This window comes from Canis lupus, chromosome 30 (genome assembly GCF_003254725.2).
Source record: "Canis lupus dingo isolate Sandy chromosome 30, ASM325472v2, whole genome shotgun sequence".
Lineage (NCBI taxonomy): Eukaryota > Metazoa > Chordata > Mammalia > Carnivora > Canidae > Canis > Canis lupus.
Genome location: NC_064272.1, coordinates 310,990 through 336,285, shown reverse-complemented (window position 1 = coordinate 336,285; position 25,296 = coordinate 310,990). Strand labels below are relative to the sequence as shown.

Here is a 25,296-nt window from a genome sequence, read left to right as displayed (position 1 = left end):
AGAGTTAAGAGTCTCTCATGGTTTGTCTCCCTCTCTGATTTCTTCCCATTTAGTTTCCACAAACTTCCCTATGGTCCTCTGCACTATTTCTTATATTCCATGTATAAGTGAAACCATATGATGATTGTCCTTCTCTGATTGACTTTTTTCACTTAGCATATTACCCTCCAGTTCCATCCACGTCAATATAAATGGTAGGCACTCGTCCACTGTATGTGTGTGTGAGTGTGTGTGTATATGCAACTTCTTGATAAATCTAAAATTGTCCAAAATGAAAGCTCTATTTAAATGAAACAAAAGATCAGAGAAGTGTTGGGGCACCTGGGTGGCTCAGTGGTAGAGCATCTGCCTTCAGCTCAGGGAGTGATCCTGGGGTCCAGGATCAAGTCCCGCATTGGGCTACCTGCATGGAGCCTGCTTCTCCCTTTGCCTGTGTCCACCTCTCTCTCTCTGTTTCTCATAAATAAATAAGTAAAATCTTTTTGAAAAAAGTATTGAATGGATGTAGTAAGTGAAAATCATTCATGAACATTTGCTGAAGCACTGCTATTGGACAAACAGACACTCAAAATACAAGGTGAATAATATACTGGCCTTGGTTAACAGGTCAGTGACAACTGAGCAGTCCAAAAGAGACATGACACTTATTCCCTGAGGAAACAAGACCTAAAGTGACAAGGCAGCAGAGGACCCGGGACTTGGCAACCTAAACTCTGGATTTATATCTCCCATGTAGTCCCTGTAGGGTCTTGAGATAATTAACTCATTTTCCAGTAACTGAAACTTTCTAAAACAGGGAACTTCTATGAAGTGATTTACCTTAAAATAAAAAAACCGTGAGACCCTCCCTAACTGAATTCTAATAATTTTCTAAGTAGTGGCATATGCTATATAAACTATTATCTTTCAGCTCTAAACTCTCTTTCTATGCTCTGTTAGGATGCAGTAGCTGAGGCTCTGCATTCACTTCTATCTTGCCAGCTCTGCAGTTGGGGGCACCAAGGGAGGCTGCAAGGCTGGAAGAGGAAAAAAGGATATCCTTGCTCCCTCCTGTTTGCTGCCTGGGGGGCTTCTTTTCTGTTCCCCATGCCTGTGAGCATCACCCAACCACACTCAGCAACATTGGTTTCTTTTCAGGGCAGCAGCTGTGTTCCAACCTTAGAGGAGCTCACCTCATCACACTCCCCTCAGGATCATCTGTGTTATCCAGCAACACCCATGCCTCAGGGGTGGCATCCTTGCCCTCCTCTAAGCTCAAGACCCTAGCACCAGCCAAGCAGCAGCCCCTTCTCAAATATGTGAGCTTCAACTCCACAGGTCCTTCCTCTAAGATGTTCAGCTTTTTAAGTTTTAGTAATTCTACCTTCTTCCCTTCATTTTCCATTGCAAGGGGTGAGAGCTGCTTCCTACAAATGCTATGTCTGTGATACTTCACAGTTCATCTTTTTTCAAAAAATAATTACCAACTTTTACTTAACAAACCATTCTTTACAGCAAACTTTTCCTTTAGATTAACTGGTATGGTTACTGTCTCCTTACCAGACCCTGAAAAAGCTAGATTAGCAATAAAACAATGAGGGAAGCTAACACATATTGAGCTAAAAGATAGAAAACAAATCAGCTATATAGTAAGACAAATCAGATAAAGTAAAAATATTTATCTTTAAAGGAAGAGAGTCTATTTAATATTGAGAAAATAGAAAATGAAGAGTGAGCCACATATTGCCTTTCAAAAGAGCTTGTTTCACATTTATACTAATTCTATTTGGCACCATATCAAGGTAAGGCCACTGGTGAGATAAGAAAATCATGACCAGGTCTCGTGGGTGGCTCAGTTGGTTAAGCATATGACTCTGGCTCAGGTCATGCATGATCCTGGGGTCCTGGTTCCAGGCCTGCATCCAGGCTCTCTGCTTAGCAAGAAGTTTGCTTCCTCCTCTCCTTCAGCCCCTCCTCCCACCCATTCTCTCTCTCTCTCTCTCTGAAAAAAATGAAAGAAAGGAAACCATGACCTAGAAGTCTCCTGCATAAGCAGAGTCCTGAAAATGACATCACAGTGCAATACCCTGCATATTTAAGAGACATTACTCTATTTCACCAACTGAGAACACAGTCTCCTCATTGCCACCTTCATCTCCTTATTCCTAAAAGCGTAGATGACCAGACTCAGAAAAGGAGTGAGAACTGCATCAAAGACGGCAAGGAATTCATCCAGATGTGATGTGGGGAAGGGCCACACATAGAAGAAGATTAATGGCCCAAAGAACAAAACAACCACAGTGACATGAGCTGACAAAGTGGAGAGGGCCTTGGACCTACTTCCCAAAGACTTTTTCTGAATAGTCACCAAAATAAAGGTGTAAGAGATGATTAGAATGAAAAAGGAGGCCACAGAAATAAAGCCAGTAACCATGAATCCCAACGTGCTTGTGTATGTGCAAGCAAGTTTGATAAACCAAGGAAGGTCACAGAAAAAGCTATCTAAATCATTAGGCCCACAGAAGGACAAGTCCACAACAAAAGCCAGTTGAGTCACTGAATGAATAAGGCCAATAATCCAGGAAGCGACTAGAAATAAAATGCACTTCCTCAGGGTCATGATCGTCAGGTAGTGCAAAGGCTTACATATGGCAACATATCTGTCAAAGGCCATGGCGATGAGGGATCCCTGGGTGGCGCAGCGGTTTGGCGCCTGCCTTCGGCCCAGGGCGCGATCCTGGAGACCCGGGATCGAATCCCACGTCGGGCCCCCGGTGCATGGAGCCTGCTTCTCCCTCTGCCTGTGTCTCTGCCCCTCTCTCTCTCTCTGTGGCTATCATAAATAAATAAAAATTAAAAAAAAAAAAAAACAAAGGCCATGGCGATGAGCAGCACCATCTCAGGGCTCCTAACTGCATGGATAAAGAAGATATGAGCTACAAAGCTCCCAAAAGAGATGGTTTTGCACTCTCTTAAAAGATCATAAATCATCTTGAGAGCTGTGGAAGAGCAAAACATCAAGTCAATGATGGAAAGGTTGGCCAGTAGTAAGTACATGGGGGATTGTAAACGAGGGTCAGAGGTCACAGCACAATGAGGAGGTTTCCCATCAGGCTGGCCATATAGTACACACAGGAAAAGAGGAAGAGAAGGAGCTGGATCTCCCAGGAGGTGGAGAGTCCCAGGAACACAAACTCCAACACCACAGAGTGATTGCCTTCATCCATTGCCTCTGTCAGCAGGGATACCTCTCATGCCACCTGAAAGAGGAGAGTAAGGAGAAACTGACTTAGGAGAAATGGCACTGATCTTAATCTTGGGCAATTCAATCAGTGTCAGAAAACTAGACCAAGGCTGCTGTGTGCTCTTGGAGATCATTTTGATCACAAAGCAATTCAGGTATCTTTGTCATGTATTTTATCACCAAAATGCAAAGCAAAGAATAAGGATCCTTTTACTTAGATTGGTAGTTCTGTCGTATTTTTTCTGTCATTGCTTCATAGTCATTTCTCATATATGACTACAAATTAATAGGCTTTCAGAAATTACTTAACTGCATGAACTAATGCAGTGACAGTACATTTCATATTTTGGACATATCACAGTAGAATCTGTCCATAACCATGACCACATTGGCAAATTCTATGAAAATCTTTATAAACACTTTTCTTTGAAGACCTGATATGTAAATTTACCATAGCTATAAATTAGCAAGACAAGATGAGTTCTTTTAGAGGAAGGAAGGAAAGGGAGGTGTAGTGGTTGCCAGAGCATGGCATTCACCATCCCATAGAAGGAGGATAGATGCTAGAGACAGTGACGCAGTTATGGGTTCTGTGGAGGGGATTCTGCAGAGGAACAAAGAGAAGAAGGAATGAGAGACCAGAATGGCGATGATAAGTCATTTTTTAAAATGCCATGTAGAAGAGAAAGAAAAAGAGTGAAAATTACCCATGGCTCTCTTGACTTATGTATGAAAATACTTGACCTCATTCTGTATTAAATAAATGCATACTGAAATAGCAAGACACTTGTTTTTCTTACAACATTGGCAGGGATTTAAACACTTGACAAAATTCAGGGTCTGAGAGGAAATGGGGAAACATATAGTCTCATAACTGGTAGTGTGAAAGTAAACTGATAAAACATGAGCCAAGTTGGTGATACCTTCCAAAATTGTAAATGCTCATGTTCTTTGATTCAGCTACTCTACTCCTTGGAAAGGATATCTGGATGTGTGTGTGTGTGTGTGTGTGTGTGTGTGTGTGTGCGTGTAGGTGTATGTGCATGCATGTGCACGTGCACATGCACACAGGAAGAAAGTGAACAAAGAAGAGTGGTAGGAGAGTGGGAAGGGTGGATGAAATGGGTGGTGAGGGTCAAAAGATACAGTTATAAAATAACTAAGTCATGAGGATGTAATGCATGGCATGGTGGCTACAGCCGTTGGTCATGTATTACCTATTTGAAAGGTACCAAGAGAGTAAATCTTGAGAAAGTTCTTATTGTGATGATCATTTTGCAGTGTAGACAAGTATTGATTCATTATGTCCCACACCTGAATTGATAGACTAGGCCAATTACATCTCAATTTTAAAAAGATACAGAGATGTTTACTGAAGCATTGTTGCTTTTAAGAGTAAAAGCCTGCAATCCCATTTACAAGAGTAAAAACCTGACAATAACTTCAATGTGTAGAAGCAGGGGACTAGTTGAATAATGTCTATCAGACCCCATCTATGGAATACTATGTAACCGCCTAATTTGCTAAAGTTGACCTAAATGTACATAGGCAGGAGAGATAGAGGAAAGGGGGCATTATCTGGCATTCATCTTATCCTGTCTGGCTTTTTAAAATTTATATCAATAAGTTACATACATAAAATCAGATTAAAATGGATAGACAATGCCTAGATTGATAGGCAAAATAAAAGTTAATAATAATTACCTCTAACGAGTAGGAAGCTATGCAGGAAAAGGGATCTTTTGCTTTTCACTTTGTAAGCTCTCACCAACCATCTTTCATTTTTGCAGTAAACCTGCAATTGAGCTTTAACAAAAATGTCAATATATGTGGATCTGAGAAATTATACAACTTGTATCTCTGGGATTTAAACCTTCCAAAGATACCTTCATAATGTATCTTCCAAATTATAGCAATCTCAGATCTTGCACCCAAGATATTCACTGTGTTACCATACTCCTTTCTTTCTCTCCCACTCTTAGCTAAACCACCTCCTCTTCCCCGGACAGGCACTCAAATGGTATTCACCCTTCCCTCACACACACACTTAATATTCCAGCCCATGGCCTCCTTCCACATTCTTCACTCAGCTTGCAGTGCCCAGGCCTTCATCACATCTCTCCAGTTCTTCCCTTTCTTCAACAGCCCACTCTGCACAACTCCTTACTCTGTGAAGTCCTTTTTGATACCCTTGCTTTACATATATGGGGTGAAGACAAATTTTCCTTACAGTGTGGTGACAAAACAAGAAACACTAACAACCATAGTGTTCTACTACTGCTCTAACAAAGACCACTATCTAATTCTCTGTTGCTCTACATAAAGGTTTCTAAATATGTGTTTACAATGTCTTTTCTAGTTAAAAATAGAGCTACCCAAGGGCTCAGGAATCGCACTACCAGGTATTTATCCAAAGGATACAAACAATGATTCAAAGAGGCACATGCAACCCAATGTTGATAGCAGCAATGTCCACAATAGCTGAACGATGCAAGAGCCCAGTTGTCCATCAACAGATGAATGGATAAAGATGTAGTGTATACATACAATGCAATGTCATTCAGCCATCAATAAAAAATGAAATATTTCCATTTGCAATGACACAGATGAAACTACAGGACATTATGCTAAGGGAAATAAGTCAGTCAGAGAAAGACAAGTGCCAGATGATTTCACTCAAATGTGGAATTTAAGAAACAAAACAGAAAACATAGGGGAAGGGGAGGAAAAATAAAATAAGATGCAAGCAGATATATAGGCAAACCATAAGAGATGCTGAACTCTAAGAAACAAACTGAGGATTGCTGGAGGGGAGATAGGTGTGGGGATGAGGTAACTGGTTGATGGCCATTAAGGAGGGCCCTTGATATAATCAAAACTGGGTATTGTACACAACTGATGAATGACTAAATTCTATCTCTGAAACTAATTTTTTAGAAGTCTTTTTTAGACCTTTTTTATGATGTTGTAAATCATACTCACATTAATAAAAAGCAACACAGCTTGGAAGCAGTTAGTTTCTTTTCACGGGGATTATCACCAGTAACCTCCCCACTGATGCAATTTATCCCAGCAAACGACTGACTCCAAATTACCCTCCTAGAAGCTGACAGTTAATCCACCCATGCTTTCAAATCAACCTTTATTTTATCTTCCCCTAAAAATGGATGATACTTTTAATGGATCAGATTAACTAAGATTTAAAAAGTAGATAACTCCTTGTGTTGGTAAAAAGTTGGAAAACAGGATAGTTGTGGAAAAAAATGGAAAACATTCGTTGGTGGCACTGCTTTCTAGCCAGTCTTTCACTTTCTGCCTAACTGAAAACTTGAGGTCTCTACTGATACTTGGTATCAGTCTCCACTTTTAAACAAGGGCAGAATAGTAGTTTAAATCTGATCTTTTCCATTAAGGGGAGTGAAACTGTCCCCCTAACTCCTTTTTGCTAAAGGAGAACAGGTGATCAGTGGTGATCAACAACTAAATACCAGGGTGCCTTTGTACTGTCCTGAGTCTCACAGCTGTTCAACACACAGCATTGACCGCTGCCCACACCTCCACCATAAGCCTAGAATGTAAGAAACCAGAGACAGTTCAGAGACCATCTAGTGACCACCTGACCCTCTTCTCTCCTCAGGTTTGATTATCCTTGTGCTGGTCTGCACAGATAGTAAACAAATGATAAACAATGTGGGCTCACCTCCCATTCAAGCAATGATGACAATTCTGGAATACTTTTAAAGTAGATCAAACACTTGTAAAAACAAAAACAAAGACTTGTAATCCTCTACTTCATAACCTGAGTCTCACTCAAATTACTCACAAGGTTGAGCTGAAATTAGAATTACTGGAAAACAATAAAATTCACAGAGAAACATCTCAATATCATCACCATACAGATTTCTCCAGTAGTTGGCTCCTCCAGAGATATGTAGAGAGAGCTCAGAAGAGTAAAAAGATGTACATGAATGGGCAGTGGAGCTGCATGCTGTCAAAGGGATTGTTCCTACAATGCAGCAAGCACTGTAGAAGACTGTTGCTGCTGGGATCTGAGTGAAACTGCTAGTGATTGTAAAATCCCTCTATTTTAGAGTTAGGAAAGCCAAGGTACAGAGAGGATAAATAGCATTACTGAAGCCAAGGACAAGCCCATGGCCAATCCAGAATTAACATGGTTGAGTCTTGGTTTCTAGACAAGCCAGGTTATTCCTACTTCTGTTGCTGGGATGGTCCAACCTGGACATCCAGTGTGTGGCTCAGGAAATCATAATATATCCAAGCTACTTTCTTCAGCATTGTCCAACATTCTTCTCACTTTACTCCCCTTGGATCAGATGTTCTGCTCCTACTATATTCTTCATCTGGGAACAACACTCAAGACACATCTGCAAATGTCACTAGAATGACTCCTCCAATACAGGTCAGGAAGTCATGATTTGAGTCCATCATCTTACTGTCTTCTCTAGTTTGGGTGTGAGTTTATCTGCCATACTCTCCCTGTTGAATAAGAGAACTCATTCATTTCTTCTAGTTGACTAGATCTCCCTTCTCACTGCTCTATGTGTTTCTACTTGAAGCTCTCATCTGCATCAAAAATTGTGTCCACCTATCTAACTCACCTGAGCTCATGTCAAAATGATCCTGGACTTAGATGACCACAGAATGCAGAGCTCTTTCTTTGAAATGTTATCAGCAGCTGGCATAAAAACTCATATGTAATGCCTCCAAGCAGGAAGCACAGCTATAGCAGCACTGGAAAGTTACTTGAGCACTGCTGTAGAGACCTGGAATTGCCACTGTACTACATTTTGCCAAGGGAGTTTTATCCTAGAACCCCAGAAATTTGGTCACAGCAACCAAAGGGAAAAGTTAGTAATAGGCCACTTGAGGGGGGAAGGAGAGGAGACTAGAGATTTTTGTGGAAATTATCTATTTGATTTTCTGATTCATGAGAGGAAAAACCTCATAAGAATGAAAATACATACCTTCAAACAAGTGAAAATAATGCTTATAGTCTCCATAGGAAGGAAGCAAGGGAGCAAAAGTGGATGTAATGCAGGGCTCCAGTATGGCGCTGTCATCTGTGTATCATTAAACAGGATAACTAAAGTAGAGGTAATAAGATATGCAGATGTTCCATCAACAGTTAGCTAGTTCTTTATTATGTGTGTGATGTGGAGAGATGAAGAGGGTGCTATAACAGCAATGCAAGGGGATGAACCCACATGATAGTGGAGCTGAGATGAGATGGAGCTGAGATGAGATGAGGCAAATCACTAATGGTTTAATATCTCATGCAAAAAGAAACATCAACGAAACAGAAAATCTCCCCCAGTTACATCGTATATTTTTACATCAAAAGTATGCAGAGAGTCAGTGATGTGGCCATTGATAAACCATAATCATATAGAGCACTCTGTTTCAGTTACCTATTGCTGTATAACAAAGTAGCTTAAAGCAACAGCATTTTACTTGCTCCTGAGTCTGCATTTAGGACTGAGCTCAGCTGGGCAGGTCTCATGCTAGTCTCACCTGGGTTTTCTCATAAGGCATCAGTTAATTGGCAGTTTGGAGATGGAGGGTTTATGAAGGCCTCTTTAACATGTCCAGGGCTTTAATGGTGGCTATGGTCTGAGCCTTTTCCTCCAAGGGGTTTTTTATCATTCAGTAGTCTTGCTGAATTCTTTACAGAGTAGTAAGAACACTGTAGGATAATGAAGGCAGAAGATGCAAAGCAAACTATGTCTTAGTTCTGGAATTCAGGCAATATCATCTTTACCACATTCCACTGGTCAAGACAAGGCAAGAGACCAGGCCAGATTTCAGGTTGAAAAATAGACTCCACCTCTTAACAAGAGAAGGTGTGAAATATTATAACCATGTTTTCAATTAACTAGAGACTCCATAACTACTCATTTGAGTTCTGTTGATTGGCTAAGTCTCAGCCTTAATATTAGGAACTGAAATAATTCCTATGAGTTCTAAGTTGCTGTTGCTCCAAATTTTACTAATTCAAATTTTACCTAGCAGCTCTCTCCCACTCCTGTATTTGTTTTCTAGTTAACAGATTTGTAATAATTAATTTTAATTTCTTAATGAATTAACATCCTGTTACTATATATGAGCCTGGGGAAGCCACATGACCTTCTTGAGTCTTCTGTGTTCAGGACAGAAGAGCCTTCTGTCAAAGAATATTTAAGAACACTGAGGCAGAAACCCAGCCACTTGCTTAATTTGAAAGTAATCTAGAGTTCCTTTCATATAGAAATTTCTACCATCAACATATACAGAACTGTCTGATGAGTTTAAGATGTCCAAAGGAGGGCAACTTAATGCATCTGAGATAAAGTCATAAAAGCAAAAGATATCAGCAAAGTAGGCAAGACTGAGCAAGCAAGTTCTCAATCCCAGGTACAGAGTGAGGGTATACATGACCACCCTCCAACATAGACTCTCTACCTTTTTCCCACCCCTGTCTCCCCAGATCCTTGCATGTCACTTGCTTTCTGGAAATGATAGAGTTGTGATATGAAGACAATAGCTGTGATACTAGAGCCCAGATCTCTTCTGTGGGAATACCTTCACAGAAGAGGCTGTGAGGAGCAGCTAAAGCAAGCCAAGGCGGACAGTCCAAGGCAGGCTTGCAGAGGTTCAGACAGCAATGTGTGGGTAACTGGCTACCAGTCATTTGGGAAAAGCAGGCAAAGACTCAAGCAGAGAACTATGTGCCACAGTGGCCCATGTCCCTAAAGCAGAAGAATGGCTACAGCATAGCCAACAGAACAGTCTGTACTCATTGGAGAATCTTCCTGCCAATTACTCTAGAGGAAATATTTAGGGAGGAGAACCCAGGAAAAGATTTAATTTCTGCTTCAGAAGCAAGGCAGAGAAATGAGACTCAGAATTTTGTATTAAGGCCATCGGCAAGAAGGAGGAGCAAGGGTCCTCACCTCACCTGGCCCCACCAACTTACCAGGATAACTGTCAAATCATCCTGAAAATATATTAATTCTACCTGAGATTTAAAGAGATAAAGGCCAAGAACGCTGAAGAGAGAAGGATTTTCGCTTCTAACAAGGTAGGAAGGCGGAAAAAAATAAAATAAAAAAGAATCAAGGAGGGGAGGGGCCCCGTGTGGTACTCAGCTAAGAGGGGCAGAGAGAGACTCCAGAACAGGAGAGCCCTGCCCCAGAGATGCAGGAACTTTAAAAAATCTACATGGGATTCTTTCCAGAGAGGCGCTCAGCAGGGAATTCGGGCAGAAGCACAGGATGGGCAGGGGAGCCTCCAGTTTCCCGGAATCTCTAACAGAGGAAGTGCGCCAGGGGAGAGCGCCCGCCACACAGTGGGGCGAGCTCAGTAAAGGGCTGGAGCCTGCACCTGGCGAGGCCTCGGGGAGAAGCCGGTCGGTCAGGCGGGGCTCCAGATGGAGGGGGCTGCGCCCTGCTGCCTTCGGAGCCGCGGCCCCAGGAGCAGGATTCCAGCAGCACAGACCCCAGATCCCAGGGCTCCGGGGGACACAGCCCAGGATCCTGCGCTCCCCTGGGACGGGCGGAGGCAGGGAAGGCACAGAACAGCAAGGAATTTCCTACCTCGGGCCGCCCCAGGCGGAGGCAGAGAGGGCTCAGGACGGTGAGGACTCTTCTGCCGCCGGGTGCCCCCCCCCCGCCCCCGGAGCATCTAGGCCAGTGCAAACTGAGAGCTGCAGGTGGTTACTGGGGAAGCTGACACAGAGCTGGAGAACTGGCCTCCGCCAGTGTTGCTGTTTCTCCTGATGTCGCTGGGTTCCTGGGAGGGGCGGGGCCGCCAGGGGAAAGAGGCCTCATCGGGTAAACAGCTCCCACTGAGTCCAGCACCCAGCAGGGGACGGGGCAGCTCCCCAGGTACACGCACCTGGGAATTAGCACAGCAGGCCCCTCCCCCAGAAGACCAGCTAGAAGGACAAGGAAGAGCAAATTCTTCCCCAAGCAGCGCTAGAAAGCTCCAGGGGAAGTCAAGGGATTTACAGTATATAGAACCAGAGAGTACCCCTCCGGTTTCTTTTTTTCTTCCTTTTGCCAGTACAACTTCTTTTAATAACAGACTGTAAATTTCCAAATTTTTCTCTTTTCCCTCTTTAACTACAGTATTTTAACACTGTTCATTTTTAAGTTTCTCCGTCTTTGACTTTCATATTTCTACCATCACAGGTCTTAGATATATTTTCCACTTCTAAATTTCCTTCAACATACACAGCTAAATTTTGGGACATATACAAGATATGTTTTTTTGCTTTACGTTTTTTGTTTCTCTGCCTCATTTTGTTCTACAATGGCAGAAGTTAATACCTTCTAAAACATGACCCGCATGCACCCAGAACCAAGTGGAATACCGTGCTGGTTCATTCTGTGAGATTATTTTCTCTCTTCATTCCCATTCTGCCCCCCTCTTTTATCTCATTTATGTTTTGGTGGTCAATGTTGGGGCCATCTACAAATATCACTAGTTTATATAAATTTGGGATTGAGCATATTCTAACATACAGAGAACTTAATATACTCAGAACCAAGAGGATCACCCTCTAGGGCCACTCAGGTAGACTACAATCTCCCTCCGCTACAACTTCGTCACCACCACCATCTCCCAGGACCCTCCCTTTCCTCTTCTTTTTTCTTTTTTCTTTTTTTCTTTTCTCTTTACATTTGCTTTTTTCTCTTCTTTTTCCTTTTTTTCCTCTTCTTTGGGATTCTTGGCCTTTTATTATTTACTACTTTGTTTTAAATTTTGTTTTTCATTTTAGTGGTCCTTTTGTTTTATTTCGTTCTGATCTTTGTTTTCAATTTCTGGTCTCTGACCTCGCCAGAATCATCTAGGGAGAAATTTACTTGTATAGTGCTTGATATTCTTGACTCAGCCCACTCATACAGCCACTCTGCACTGAGCAAAATGACTAAAAGAAAGAACTCACCACAAAAGAAAGAATCAGAAACAGTACTCTCTGCCACAGAGTTACAGAATTTGGACTACAATTCAATGTCAGAGAGCCAATTCAGAAGCACAATTATAAAGCTACTGGGGCTCTGGAAAAAAGCATAAAGGATTCAAGAGGCCTCATGACTGCAGAATTTAGATCTAATCAGGCCAAAATTAAAAATCAATTAAATGAGATGCAATTCAAACTGGAGGTCCTAACGACGAAGGTTAATGAGGTAGAAAAAAAGAGTGACATAGAATACAAGTTGATGGTAAGGAAGGGAGCTGAGGAAAAAACAGAAAAAAAACAATTAAAAGACCATGAGGAAAGGTTATGGGAAATAAATGAGAGCCTCAGAAGGAAAAATATACGTTCAATGGGGTTTCAGAGAGCGCCGAGAGAGACAGAGGCTTAGAAAGCATATTTGAACAAATCATAGCTGAGAACTTCCCTAATTTGGGGAGAAAAACAGGCATTCAGATAGATACAGGAAATAGAGAGATCCACCCCCCCTAAAATCAATAAAAACCATTGAACACCTTGAAATTTAATAGTGAAACATGCAAATTCCAAAATTAAGGAGAAAACGTTAAGCAGCAAGAAACAAGACATCCCTAACTTATATGGGGAGAAATATCAGATTAACCACAGACCTCTCCACAGAGACCTGGCAGGCCAGAAAGGGCTGGCAGGATATATTCATGGTTCAAATGAGAACATGCAGCCAAGGATGCTATATCCAGCAAGGCTCTCATTCAGAATAGAAGGAGAGATAAAGACCTTCCAAGATAGGCATAAACTGAAAGAATATGTGACCACCAAGCCAGCTCTGCAAAAAATATTAAGGGGTACTCTGTAAAAGAAAGAGGAAGTTGGGATCCCTGGGTGGCGCAGCGGTTTGGCGCCTGCCTTTGGCCCAGGGTGTGATCCTGGAGATCCGGGATCGAATCCCACGTCGGGCTCCCGGTGCATGGAGCCTGCTTCTCCCTCTGCCTATGTCTCTGCCTCTCTCTGTCTCTCTCTCTGTGTGTGACTATCATAAATAAAAAAAATTTAAAAAAAAAAAGAAAGAGGAAGGCCAAAGAAATAATCCACTAAAACAGGGACTGAATAGATATTATGATGACACTAAATTCATATCTTTCAACAGTAACTCTGAACATGAATGGACTTAATGATCCCATCAAAAGATGCAGGGTTTTGGACTGGATAATGAAGCAAGACCCATCTATTTGCTGTCTACAAAGACTAATTTTAGACCTAAGGACACCTCCAGCCTTAAAATGAAAGGTTGGAAAACAACTTACCATTCAAATGGTCCTCAAAAGGAAGCTGGGGTAGCCATCCTCATGTCAGATAAATTAATGTTTATCCCAAAGACTGTAGTAAGAGACGAAGAGGGACACTATATCATATTTAAAGGGTCTATTCAACAAGAAGACCTAACAATCATGAATATTTATGCCCCTAATGTGGGAGTTACCAAGTATACCAATCAATTAATAACAAAAGTAAAGACATATTTAGATAATAATACAATAATAGTAGGAGACTTCAACACTGCACTTTCTGCAAATGACATATCTTCTAAGCACAACATCACCAAAGAAAAAAGAGCTTTAAATGATACACTGGACCAGATGGATATCACAGATATTTACAGAAGTTTACATCCAAATGCAACTGAATACACATTCTCCTCAAGTGCACATGGAACTTTCTCCAGAATAGACCACATACTGGATCACAAATCAGGTCTTAACCAATACCAAAAGATTGATATTGCCCTCTGCATATTTTCAGACTATAGTGCTGTGAAAAATGAACTCAATCAGAGAACAAATTTGAAAGAAACTCAAACACATGTAGGTTAAAGAGCATCCTGCTAAAAGATGAATGGGTCAAATAGGAAATTAGAGAAGAATTTAAAAGTTTCATGGACTCTAATGAGAATGAAGATACAACCATTCAAAATCTTTGGGATACAGCAAAAGCAGTCCTAAGAGGGAAATACATCCCAATAAAAGCATCTCTCAAAAAATTGGAAAAAACTCAAATACTCAAGCTAACCTTGCACCAAAAGGAACTGGAGAAAGAACAGCAAATAAAATCTACACCCAGCAGAAAAATAGAGTTAATAAAGATTCGAGCAGAACTCAATGAAATAGAGACCTGAAGAATTGTAGAACAGATCGACAAAACCAAAAATTGATTCTTTGTAAGAATTAATAACATAGATAAATCATAAGCGAGCCTTATTAAAAACAAAAGAGAAAAACTCTAATTAATAAAATCACGAATTAAAAAGGAGAGATCACAACCATACGAAAGAAATAAAAACGATTTTAAAAACATATCATGAGTGGCTATACACCAATAAATTAGGCAATCTAGAAGAAATGGACACATTTCTGGAAAAAACACAAATTACCAAAACTAGAACAGGAAGAAATAGAAAACCTGAGCAGGCCAATAGCCAGGGAGGAGATTGAAGCAGTCATTAAACACTTCCCAAGACACAAAAGTCCAGGGCCAGATGGCTTCCCAGGAGAATGCTGTCAAACGTTTAAGGAAGAAACAATACCTATTCTACTAAAGCAGTTCCGAAAGATAGAAAGAGACAAAATACTTAGAAACTCGTTTTTGAGGCCAGCATCACCCTAATTCCAAAACCAGACAAAACCCCACGAAAAAGGAGAAATATAGACCAATATCCCTGATGAACTCGGATGCAAAAATTCTCACCAAGATATGAGTCAACAGGATCCATCAGCATATTAAGAAGATTATTCACCATGACCAAGTGGGATTTATCCCCGGCATACAAGGCTGGTTCAACACTGTAAAACAATCAATGTGATTCATCATATCAGCAAGAGAAAAAACAAGAACCATAGGATCCTCTCAAGAGATGCAGAGAAAGCATTTGACAAAATACAGCATCCATTCCTGATCAAAGCTCTTCAGAATGTAGGGACAGAGGGAACATTCCTCAGCATCTTAAAAGCCATCTACAAAAAGCCCACAGGATAATATCCTTCTCAATGGGGAAACACTGGGAACGTTTCCACTAAGATCAGGAACAAGACAGGACACCTTCACCACTGTTATTCAGCATAGTACTAGAAGTTGTAGCCTCAGCAATTAGACAACAAAAAGAAATAAAAGGCATTCAAATTGGCAAAGAAGGAGTCATTCCCTCCCTCTTTGTAGATGACATGATACTCTACGTAGAAAACCCAAAAGACTCCACCCCAAGATTGCTAGAACTCATACAGCAATTTGGCAGCGTGGCAGTATACAAAATCAATGCCCAGAAATCAGTGGTATTTCTATACATGAAAAATGAGACTGAAGAAAGAGAAATTAAGGAGTTAATCCCATTTACAATTTTACCCAAAAGTGTAAGATACCTAGGAATAAACCTAACCAAAGAGGTAAAGGATCTATACCCTAAAAACTACAGAACACTTGTGAAAGAAATGGAAGAAGACACAGACAGATGGAAAAGTATTCCATGCTCATGGATTGGAAGAATTAATATTGTGAAAATGTCAATGCTACCCAGGGCAATTTACACATTTAATGCAATCCCTATCAAAATACCATGGACTTTCGTCAGAGAGTTGGAACAAATCATCTTAAGATTGTGTGGGATCAGAAAAGACCCCAAACAGCCAGGGTAATATTGAAAAAGAAAACCAGGGATCCCTGGGTGGCGCAGCGGTTTGGCGCCTGCCTTTGGCCCCGGGCGTGATCCTGGAGACCCGGGATCGAATCCCACATCGGGCTCCCGGTGCATGGAGCCTGCTTCTCCCTCTGCCTCTCTCTCTCTCTCTCTCTCTGTGTGACTATCATAAATAAATAAAGAAAAAAAAATATTAAAAAAAAAGAAAAAGAAAACCAGAGCCGAGGGCATCACAATGCCAGATTTCAGGTTGTACTACAAAGCTGTGGTCATCAAGACAGTGTGGTACTGGCACAAAAACAGACACATAGATCAATGGAACAGAATCTAGAATCCAGAAGTGGACCTTTATGGTTAACTAATATTCAACAAAGCAGGAAAGACTATCTGCTGGAAAAAGGACTGTCTCTTCAATAAATGGTGCTGGGAAAGTTGGACAGCCATGTGCAGAAGAATGAAACAAGACCACTCTCTTTCACCATACACAAAGATAAACTCAAAATGATGAAAGGTCTAAATGTGAGACAAGAATCCATCAAAATCCTACTGGAGAAAACAGGCAACACCCTTTTTTAACTTGGCCACAGTAACTTCTTGCAAGATACGTCTAAGATGGCGAGGGAGACAAAAGCAGAAATGAACTATTGGGACTTAATCAAGATAAAAAGCCTCTGTACTGCAAAAGAAACAGTCAACAAAACTAAAAGACAATCCACAGAATGGAAGAAGATATTTGCAAATGACATATCAGATAAAGGACTAGTAACTCAACACCCAAGAAACAAACAATCCAATCATGAAAAGGGCAAAAACATGGACAGAAATTTCATCAAAGAAAACATACACATGGGCAACAAGCACATGAGAAAATGCTCTGCGTCACTGGCCATCAGGGAAATACAAATCAAAACCACAATGAGATACCACCTCACACCAGTGAGAATGGGGAAAATTAGCAAGACAGGAAACAACAAATGTTGGAGAAGATGTGGAGAAAGGGGAACCCTCTTGCACTGTTGGTGGGAATGTGAACTGGAGCAGCCACTCTGGAAAACTGTGTGGAGGTTCCTCAAAGAGTTAAAAATAGACCTGCTCTATGACCCAGCAATTGCACTACTTGGGATTGACCCCAAAGTTACAGGGAAAGACAGAGACACCTGCACCCCAATGTGCACAACAGCAATGTCCACAATAGCCAAATTGTGGAAGGAGTTTGGTGTCGGTTGACAGATGGATGGATAAAGAAGATGTGGTCTATACATACAATGGAATATTTCTCAGCCATTAGAAATGACAAATACCCACCATTTGCTTCAACGTGGATGGAACTGGAGGGTATTATGCTGAGTGAAGTAAGTCAATCGGAGAAGGACAAACATTACATGATTTCATTTATATGGGGAATATAAAAATTAGTGAAAGGGATTAAAGGGGAAAGGAGGGAAAATGAGTTGGAAATATCAGAGAAAAGGGCAAGACGGCGGAAGAGTAGGGTCCCCAAATCACCTGTCCCCACCAAATTACCTAGATAACCTTCAACTCGTCCTGAAAATCTACGAATTCGGCCTGAGATTTAAAGAGAGAACAGCTGGAACGCTACAGTGAGAAGAGTTCGCGCTTCTGTCAAGGTAGGAAGACGGGGAAAAAGAAATAAAGAATCAAAAGGCATCCAAGGGGGAGGGGCCCGCGAGGAGCCGGGCTGAGGCCGGGGCGAGTGTCCCCAGGACAGGAGAGCCCCGTCCCGGAGACGCAGGAGCTGCACCGACCTTCCCGGGGGAAAGGGGCTCGCGGGGAGGTGGAGCAGGACCCGGGAGGGCGGGGATGCCCTCGGGCTCCCGGGGACACTAACAGACACCTGCGCCCCGGGAGATGCGCCGAGCTCCCTAAGGGCTGCAGCGCGCACGGCGGGACCTGGAGTAGCTCGGGGGGCTCGGGGGCGGCTCTGCGGAGGGGGCTGCGGGGCGGGGGCAGCTCGGGGGCTCGGGGGCGGCTCCGCGGAGGCGGCTGCGGGGCGGGAGCAGCTCCGGGGGGGCTCGGGCGGCGACTCCGGGGAGGGGGCTGCGGGGCGGGGACAGCTGGGGGGGCTCGGGGGCGACTCCGGGGAGGGGGCTGCGGGGGGAGCAGCTTGGGGGGCGCTCGGGGCCGGCTCCGCGGAGGGGGCTGCAGGGCGGGAGCAGCTCGGGGGCCCGGGGGCGGCTCCGCGGAGGGGGCTGCGGGGCGGGAGCACGAATCCACCAGCGCAGGCCCCGGAGCACTGGGCGCCGGGACACAGCCCAGGATCCGGCCTCCCCCGGGACAGGCAGAGGCCGGGAGGGCCCAGGACAGCAAGGACGCTCCTGCCCAGAGCTGAGCAGATCAGCGGCCCCGCCCCGGAGCCTCCAGGCCCTGCAGACGGAGAGCTCCGGAGTTACTGCGGGAGCTGACTCCAGGACTCCAGAGCTGACCCCGCCACTGGGGTTGTTCCTTCTGGGGCCTCACGGGGTAAACAACCCCCACTGAGCCTCAAAGTGGCCTCACCAGATAAACAGCTTAAACATCACTCACTGAGCCCTGCACCAGGCAGGGGGCTGAGTAGCTCCCCCAAGTGCTAACACCTGAAAATCAAAACAGCAGGCCCCTGCCCCAGAAGACCAACTAGAGGGACAGGGGAAAAGCAAATTATTGAGCAAGCAGCACTGGAAAGTTCCAGAGGAAGTCGAGGGACTTACAGTATACAGAATCAGAAGATATACCCCCTTGTTTTGTTGTTGTTGTTGTTGTTGTTGTTTTATTTCTGTTTGCTTCCCCCCCTTTTTCTTTTTTCTTTTCTTCTTTTATCTTTTTTTATCGTTTTTTTCTTCTTTTCTTTTTATTTCCTTCTTTCTCTTCTCTCTTTTTCTCCTTTTCCCAAAAAAACTTGGTTTTCGCCACTCTGCAGTGAGCAAAATGACTAGAAGGAAAAGCTCACCTCAAAAGAAAGAATCAGAAACAGTCCTCTCTCCCACAGATATACAAAATCTGGATTACAATTCAATGTCAGAAAGCCAATTCAGAAGCACTATTACAAAGCTACTGGTGACTCTAAAAAAAGCATAAAGGACTCAAGAGACTTCATGACTGCGGAATTTAGATCTAATCAGGCTGAAATTAAAAATCAATTGAATGAGATGCAATCCACAATAGAGGTCCTAATGACGAGGATTAACGATGTGGAAGAACACGTGAGTCTTTGATGGCAAAGAGGGAAACTGAGGAAAAAAGAGACAAACAGAAGATCATGATGATAGATTAAGAGAAATAAGTGACAGCCTCAGGAAGAAAAATCTACATTTAATTTGGGTTCCTGAGGGTGCCAAAAAGGACAGAGGTCCAGAATATGTATTTGAACAAATCGTAGCTGAAAACTTTCCTAATCTGGGAAGGGAAACAGGCATTCACATCCAGGAAACAGAGAGATCCCCCCTAAAATCAATAAAAACCACTCAACACCTCGACATTTAATAGTGCAGCTTGCAAATTCCAAAGGTAAAGAGAAGATCCTTAAAGCAGCAAGAGACGAGATCCATAACTTATATGGGGAGAAATATAAGATTAACAGCATACTTCTCCACAGAGAGCTGGCAGGCCAGAAAGGGCTGGCAGGATATATTCAGGGTCCTAAAAGAGAAAAACATGCAGCCAAAAATACTTCATCCAGCAAGGCTCTCATTCAGAATAGAAGGAGAGATGAAGAGCTTCCAAGACAGGCAGGAACGGAAAGAATATGTGACCTTCAAACCAGAACTGCAAGAAATTTTAAGGAGGACTCTTAATATGCCCCCTTTAAGAAGTCCAATGGAACAATCCACAAAAACAGGCACGGAATAGGTATCATGATGACACTAAACTCATATCTTTCAATAGTAACTCTGAACGTGAACGGGCTTAATAACCCCATCAAAAGGCGCAGGTTTTCAGACTGGATAAAAAAGCAGGACCTATCGAATTGCTGTCTACAAGAGACTCATTTTAGACAGAAGGACACCTACAACCCGAAAATAAAAGGTTGGAGAACCATTTACCATTCAAATGGTCCTCAAAAGAAAGCAGGGGTAGCCATCCCTATATCAGATAAACTAAAATTTACCCCGAAGACTGTAGTGAGAGATGAAGAGGGATAGATACTATGTCATACTTAAAGGATCTATCCAACAAGAGGACTTAACAATCCTCAATATATATGCCCCGAATGTGGGAGCTGCCAAATATTTAAACCAATTAATAACCAAAATGAAGAAATACTTAGATAATAATACACTTATCCTTGGTAACTTCAATCTAGCTCTTTCTACCCTCGATAGGTCGTCTAAGCACAACATCTCCAAAGAAACGAGAGCTTTAAATGATACACTGGACCAGATGGATTTCACAGAAATCTATAGAACTTTACATCCAAACTCAACTGAATACACATTCTTCTCAAGTGCACATGGAACTTTCTCCAGAATAGACCAAATACTGGGTCACAAATCGGGTCTGAACCAATACCAAAATATTGGGATCTTCCCCTGCATATTCTCAGACCATACTGCCTTGAAATTAGAACTAAATCACAACAAGAAGTTTGGAAGGACTTCAAACACGGGGAGGTTAAGGACCATCTTGCTAAAAGATGAAAGGGTCAACCAGGAAAATAGAGAAGAATTAAAAAGATTCATGGAAACTAATGGGAATGAAGATACAACCATTCAAAATCTTTGGGATACAGCAAAAGCAGTCCTGAGGGGGGAAAAGCTCACAATACAAGCATCCATCCAAAAAAACTGGAAAGAACTCAAATACAAAAGCTAACCTTACACATAAAGGAGCTAGAGAAAAAACAGCAAATAGATCCTACACCCAGCAGAAGAAGAGAGTTAATAAAATTCGAGCAGACCAGAGGAACTGTGGAACAGATCAACAAAACCAGGAGTTGGTTCTTTGAACGAATTAAAAAGACAGACATTAGCCAGCCTTATTAAAAAGAAGAGAGAGGAGACTCAAATTAATAAAATCATTAATGAGAATGGAGAGATCACTACCAACACCAAGGAAATACAATTTTAAAAACATATTATGAACAGCTATATGCCAATAAATTAGGCAATCTAGAAGAAATGGACGCATTTCTGGAAAACCACAAACTACCAAAACTGGAACAGGAAGAAATAGAAAACCTGAACAAGCCAATAACCAGGGAGGAAATTGAAGCAGTCATCAAAAACCTCCTAAGACACAAAAGTCCAGGGCCAGATGGCTTCCCTGGTGAATCCTATCAAAGGTTTAAAGAAGAAACCATACCTATTCTACTAACGCTGTTTGGAAAGATAGAAAAGAGATGGAGTACTTCCAAACTCATTCTATGAGGCCAGCATCACCTTAATTCCAAAACCAGACAAAGACCCCACCAAAAAGGAGAATTATAGACCAGTATCCCTGATGAACATGGATGCAAAAATTCTCAACAAGATACTACCAATAGGATACAACAGTACATTAAGAAGATTATTCACCATGAACAAGTGGGATTTATCCCGGGGTGTAAGACTGGTTCAACACTTGTAAAACAATCAATGTGATTCATCATATCAGCAAGAGAAAAAAAAAAGAACCATGTGATCCTTTCAATAGATGCAGAGAAAGCATTTGACAAAATACAGCATCCATTTCTGATCAAAACTCTTCAGAGTGTAGGGATAGAGGGAACATTCCTCAACGTCTTAAAAGCCATCTACGAAAAGCCCACAGCAAATATCATTCTCAATGGGGAAGCAATGGGAGCCTTTCCCCTAAGATCAGGAACAAAACACGGATGTCCACTCTCACCACTGCTATTCAACATAGTACCAGAAGTCCTAGCTTCAGCAATCACACAACAAAAAGACATAAAAGGCATTCAAATTGGCAAAGAAGAAGTCAAATTCTCCTTCTTCACCGATGACATGATGCTGTACATATAAAACCCAAAATACTCCACTCCAAGATTGCTAGAACTCATAAAGTAATTCAAAAGTGTAGGAGGATACAAAATCAATGCCCAGAAGTCAGTATCATTTCTATAGACTAACAATGAGACTGAAGAACGCGAAATTAAGGAGTCAATCCCACTTAAAATTGCACCCAAAAGCATAAGATACCTAGGAATAAACCTAACCAAAGAAGTAAAGGATCTATACTCTAAAACCTATAGAAACTTCTGAAATTGAGGAAGACACAAAGAGATGGAAAAATATTCCATGCTCATGGATTGGAAGAATTAATATTGTGAAATTGTCAATGTTACCCCGGGCAATTTACAGGTTTAATGCAATCCCTATCAAAATACTATGGACTTTCTTCAGAGAGATAGACAAATTATTTTAAGATTTGTGTGGAATCAGAAAAGACCCTGAATAGCCAGGGGAATATTAAAAATGAAAGCCATATCTGGGGGCATCACAATGCCAGATTTCAGGTTGTACTACAAAGCTGTGGTCATCAAGACAGTGTGGTACTGGCACAAAAACAGACACATAGATCAATGGAACAGAATAGAGAACCCAGAAGTGGACCCTCAACTGTATGGTCAACTAATATTTGACAAAGGAGGAAAGACTATCCACTGGAAGAAAGACAGCCTCTTCAATACATGGTGCTGAGAAATTGGACATCATCCACATGCAGAAGGATGAAACTAGACCACTCTCTTGCACCATACACAAAGATAAACTCAAAAAGGATGAAAGATCTAAATGTGAGACAAGATTCCATCAAAATCCTAGAGGAGAACACAGGCAACACCCTTTTTGAACTTGGCCACAGTAACTTCTTGCAAGATACATGCACGAAGGCAAAAGAAACGAAAGCAAAAATGAACTATTGGGACTTCATCAAGATAAGAAGCTTTTGCACAGCAAAGGATACAGTCAACAAAACTAAAAGACAACCTACAGAATGGGAGAAGATATTTGCAAATGACGTATCAGATAAAGGGCTAGTTTCCAAAATCTATGAAGAACTTATTATCAACAGAAAAGAAACAAACAATCCAATCATGAAATGGGCAAAAGATATGAACAGAAATCTCACAGAGGAAGACATAGACATGGCCAAGATGCACATGAGAAAATGCTCTGCATCACTTGCCATCAGGGAAATACAAATCAAAACCACAATCAAAGACCACCTCACACCAGTGAGAATGGGGAAAATTAACAAGGCAGGAAACAACAAATGTTGGAGAGGATGTGGAGAATGGGGAACCCTCTTGCTCTTTGGGTGGGAATGTGAACTGGAGCAGCCACTCTGGAAAACTGTGTGGAGGTTCTTCAAAGAGTTAAAAATAGATCTGCCCTGCGACCCAGCAATTGCACTGTTGGGGATTTACCCCCAAAGATACAGATGCAATGAAATGCCGGGACACCTGCACCCCCATGTTTCTAGCAGCAATGTCCACAATAGCCAAGCTGTGGAAGGAGCCTCGGTGTCCATCGAAAGATGAATGGATAAAGAAGATGTGGTTTGTGTATACAATGGAATATTACTCAGCCATTAGAAATAGAAATACCCACCATTTGCTTTGAAGTGGATGGAACTGGAAGGTATTATGCTGAGTGAAGGAAGTCAATCAGAGAAGGACAAAAATTATATGGTCACATTCATTTGGGGAATATAAATAATAGTGAAAGGGAATAAAGGGGAAAGGAGAAAAAATAAGTGCAAAAGATCAGAAAGGGAGAAAGAACATGGAAGACTCCTAACTCTAGGAAACGAATTAGGGCTGGTGGAAGGGGAGGAGGGTGGGGTTTGGGGGTGCCTGGGTGGCAGGCATGAGTTGGGCACTTGACTGGATTAGCACTGGGTGTTATTCTGTATGTTCACAAATTGAACACCAATAAAAAATAAATTTATTATTAAAAAAAACACAGACTGCAAAAATGAACTATTGGGACATAATCAAAACTTAATCAAGATAGAAGCCCCTGCACCGCAAAAGAAACAGTTAACAATACTAAAAGACAGCCTACAGAATGGGATAAGATATTTGCAAATGATGTATCAGATAAAGGGCTAGTATCCAAGATCTATAAAGAACTTACTAAACTCAACACCCAAGAAAGAAACAATCCAATTATGAAATGGGCAAAAGAAATGAACAGAAATCTCACAGAGGAAGACATAGACATGGCCAACATGCACATGAGAAAATGCTCTGCATCACTTGCCATCAGGGAAATACAAATCAAAACCACAGTGAGACCACCTCACACCAGTGAGAATGGGGAAAATTAACAAGGCAGGAAACAACAAATGTTGGAGAGGATGTGGAGAAACGGGAACCCTCTTGCACTGTTGGTGGGAATGTGAACTGGCGCAGCCACTCTGGAAAACTGTGTGGAGGTTCCTCAAAGAGTTAAAAATAGACCTGCCCTACGACCCAGCAATTGCACTGTTGGGGATTTACCCCAAAGATTCAGATGCAATGAAACGCCAGGACACCTGCACCCCGATGATTATAGCAGCATTGCCCACAATAGCCAAACTGTGGAAGGAGCCTCAGTGTCCATTGAAAGATGAATGGATAAAGAAGCTGTGGTTTATGTATACAATGGAATATTACTCAGCCATTAGAAATGACAAATACCCACCATTTGCTTCAACGTGGATGGAACTGGAGGGTATTATGTTGAATGAAATAAGTCAATCGGAGAAGGACAAGAATTATATGGTCTCATTCATTTGGGGAATATAAATTTTAGTTAAAGGAATAAAGGGGAAGGGAGAAAAAATAAGTGGGAAATATCATAAAGGGATAAAGAACATGGCAGACTCCTAACTCTGGGAAACAAACTAGGGGTGGTGGAAGGGGAGAAGGGAGAGGGTATGGGTGCCTGGGTGGCAGGCACTGAGTTGGGCACTTGACTGGATTAGCACTGGGTGTTATTCTGTATGTTGGCAAATTGAACACCAATAACAAATAAATTTATTATTTAAAAAAAGGAAATATCAGAGAAGGTGACAGAACATGAGAGACTCCTGACTCTGGGAGGACAAACAAGGGGTAGTGGAAGGGGAGGTGGGCAGGGGAATGCCGTGACTGGGTGATGGGCACTGAGAGGTCACTTGACGGGATGAGCACTGGGTGCTATATGCTATATGTTGGCAAATTGAACTCCAATAAAAAAAATACAACAAAAAGAAGGTAGATTCAGGAATGCCTGATGACTTTTAGTTAAGCATCTTCTTTGGTTCAGGTCATGATTTCAGGGTCTTGAGATCGAGCCCCATTGGGCTCCCTGCTCAGTGGGGAGTCTGCTTCTCCCTCTATCTCTGTACCTCTCCACTGCTCATGCTCACTCACTCTCTCAAATCTTTTTTTTAAAAAAAGGATTCATCACAAAGATCTACCAAAAATTGCTAACAAGAATATGAGTGTATATGTGGCATTTTTAAAGA

The 25,296-nt window shown here is 42.0% G+C and overlaps 1 protein-coding gene across 1 annotated transcript; it reads right to left on the bottom strand.

Moving 5' to 3' along the window:
- Positions 1–2,089: 2,089 nt before the first annotated feature.
- Positions 2,090–3,206, bottom strand: LOC112675489 (olfactory receptor 4F6-like). Its single transcript, XM_025472053.3, is given in 3 exon segments — positions 2,090–2,668; positions 2,863–3,068; positions 3,071–3,206. Coding segments are annotated over 3 exon segments (921 nt in total).
- Positions 3,207–25,296: the final 22,090 nt, after the last annotated feature.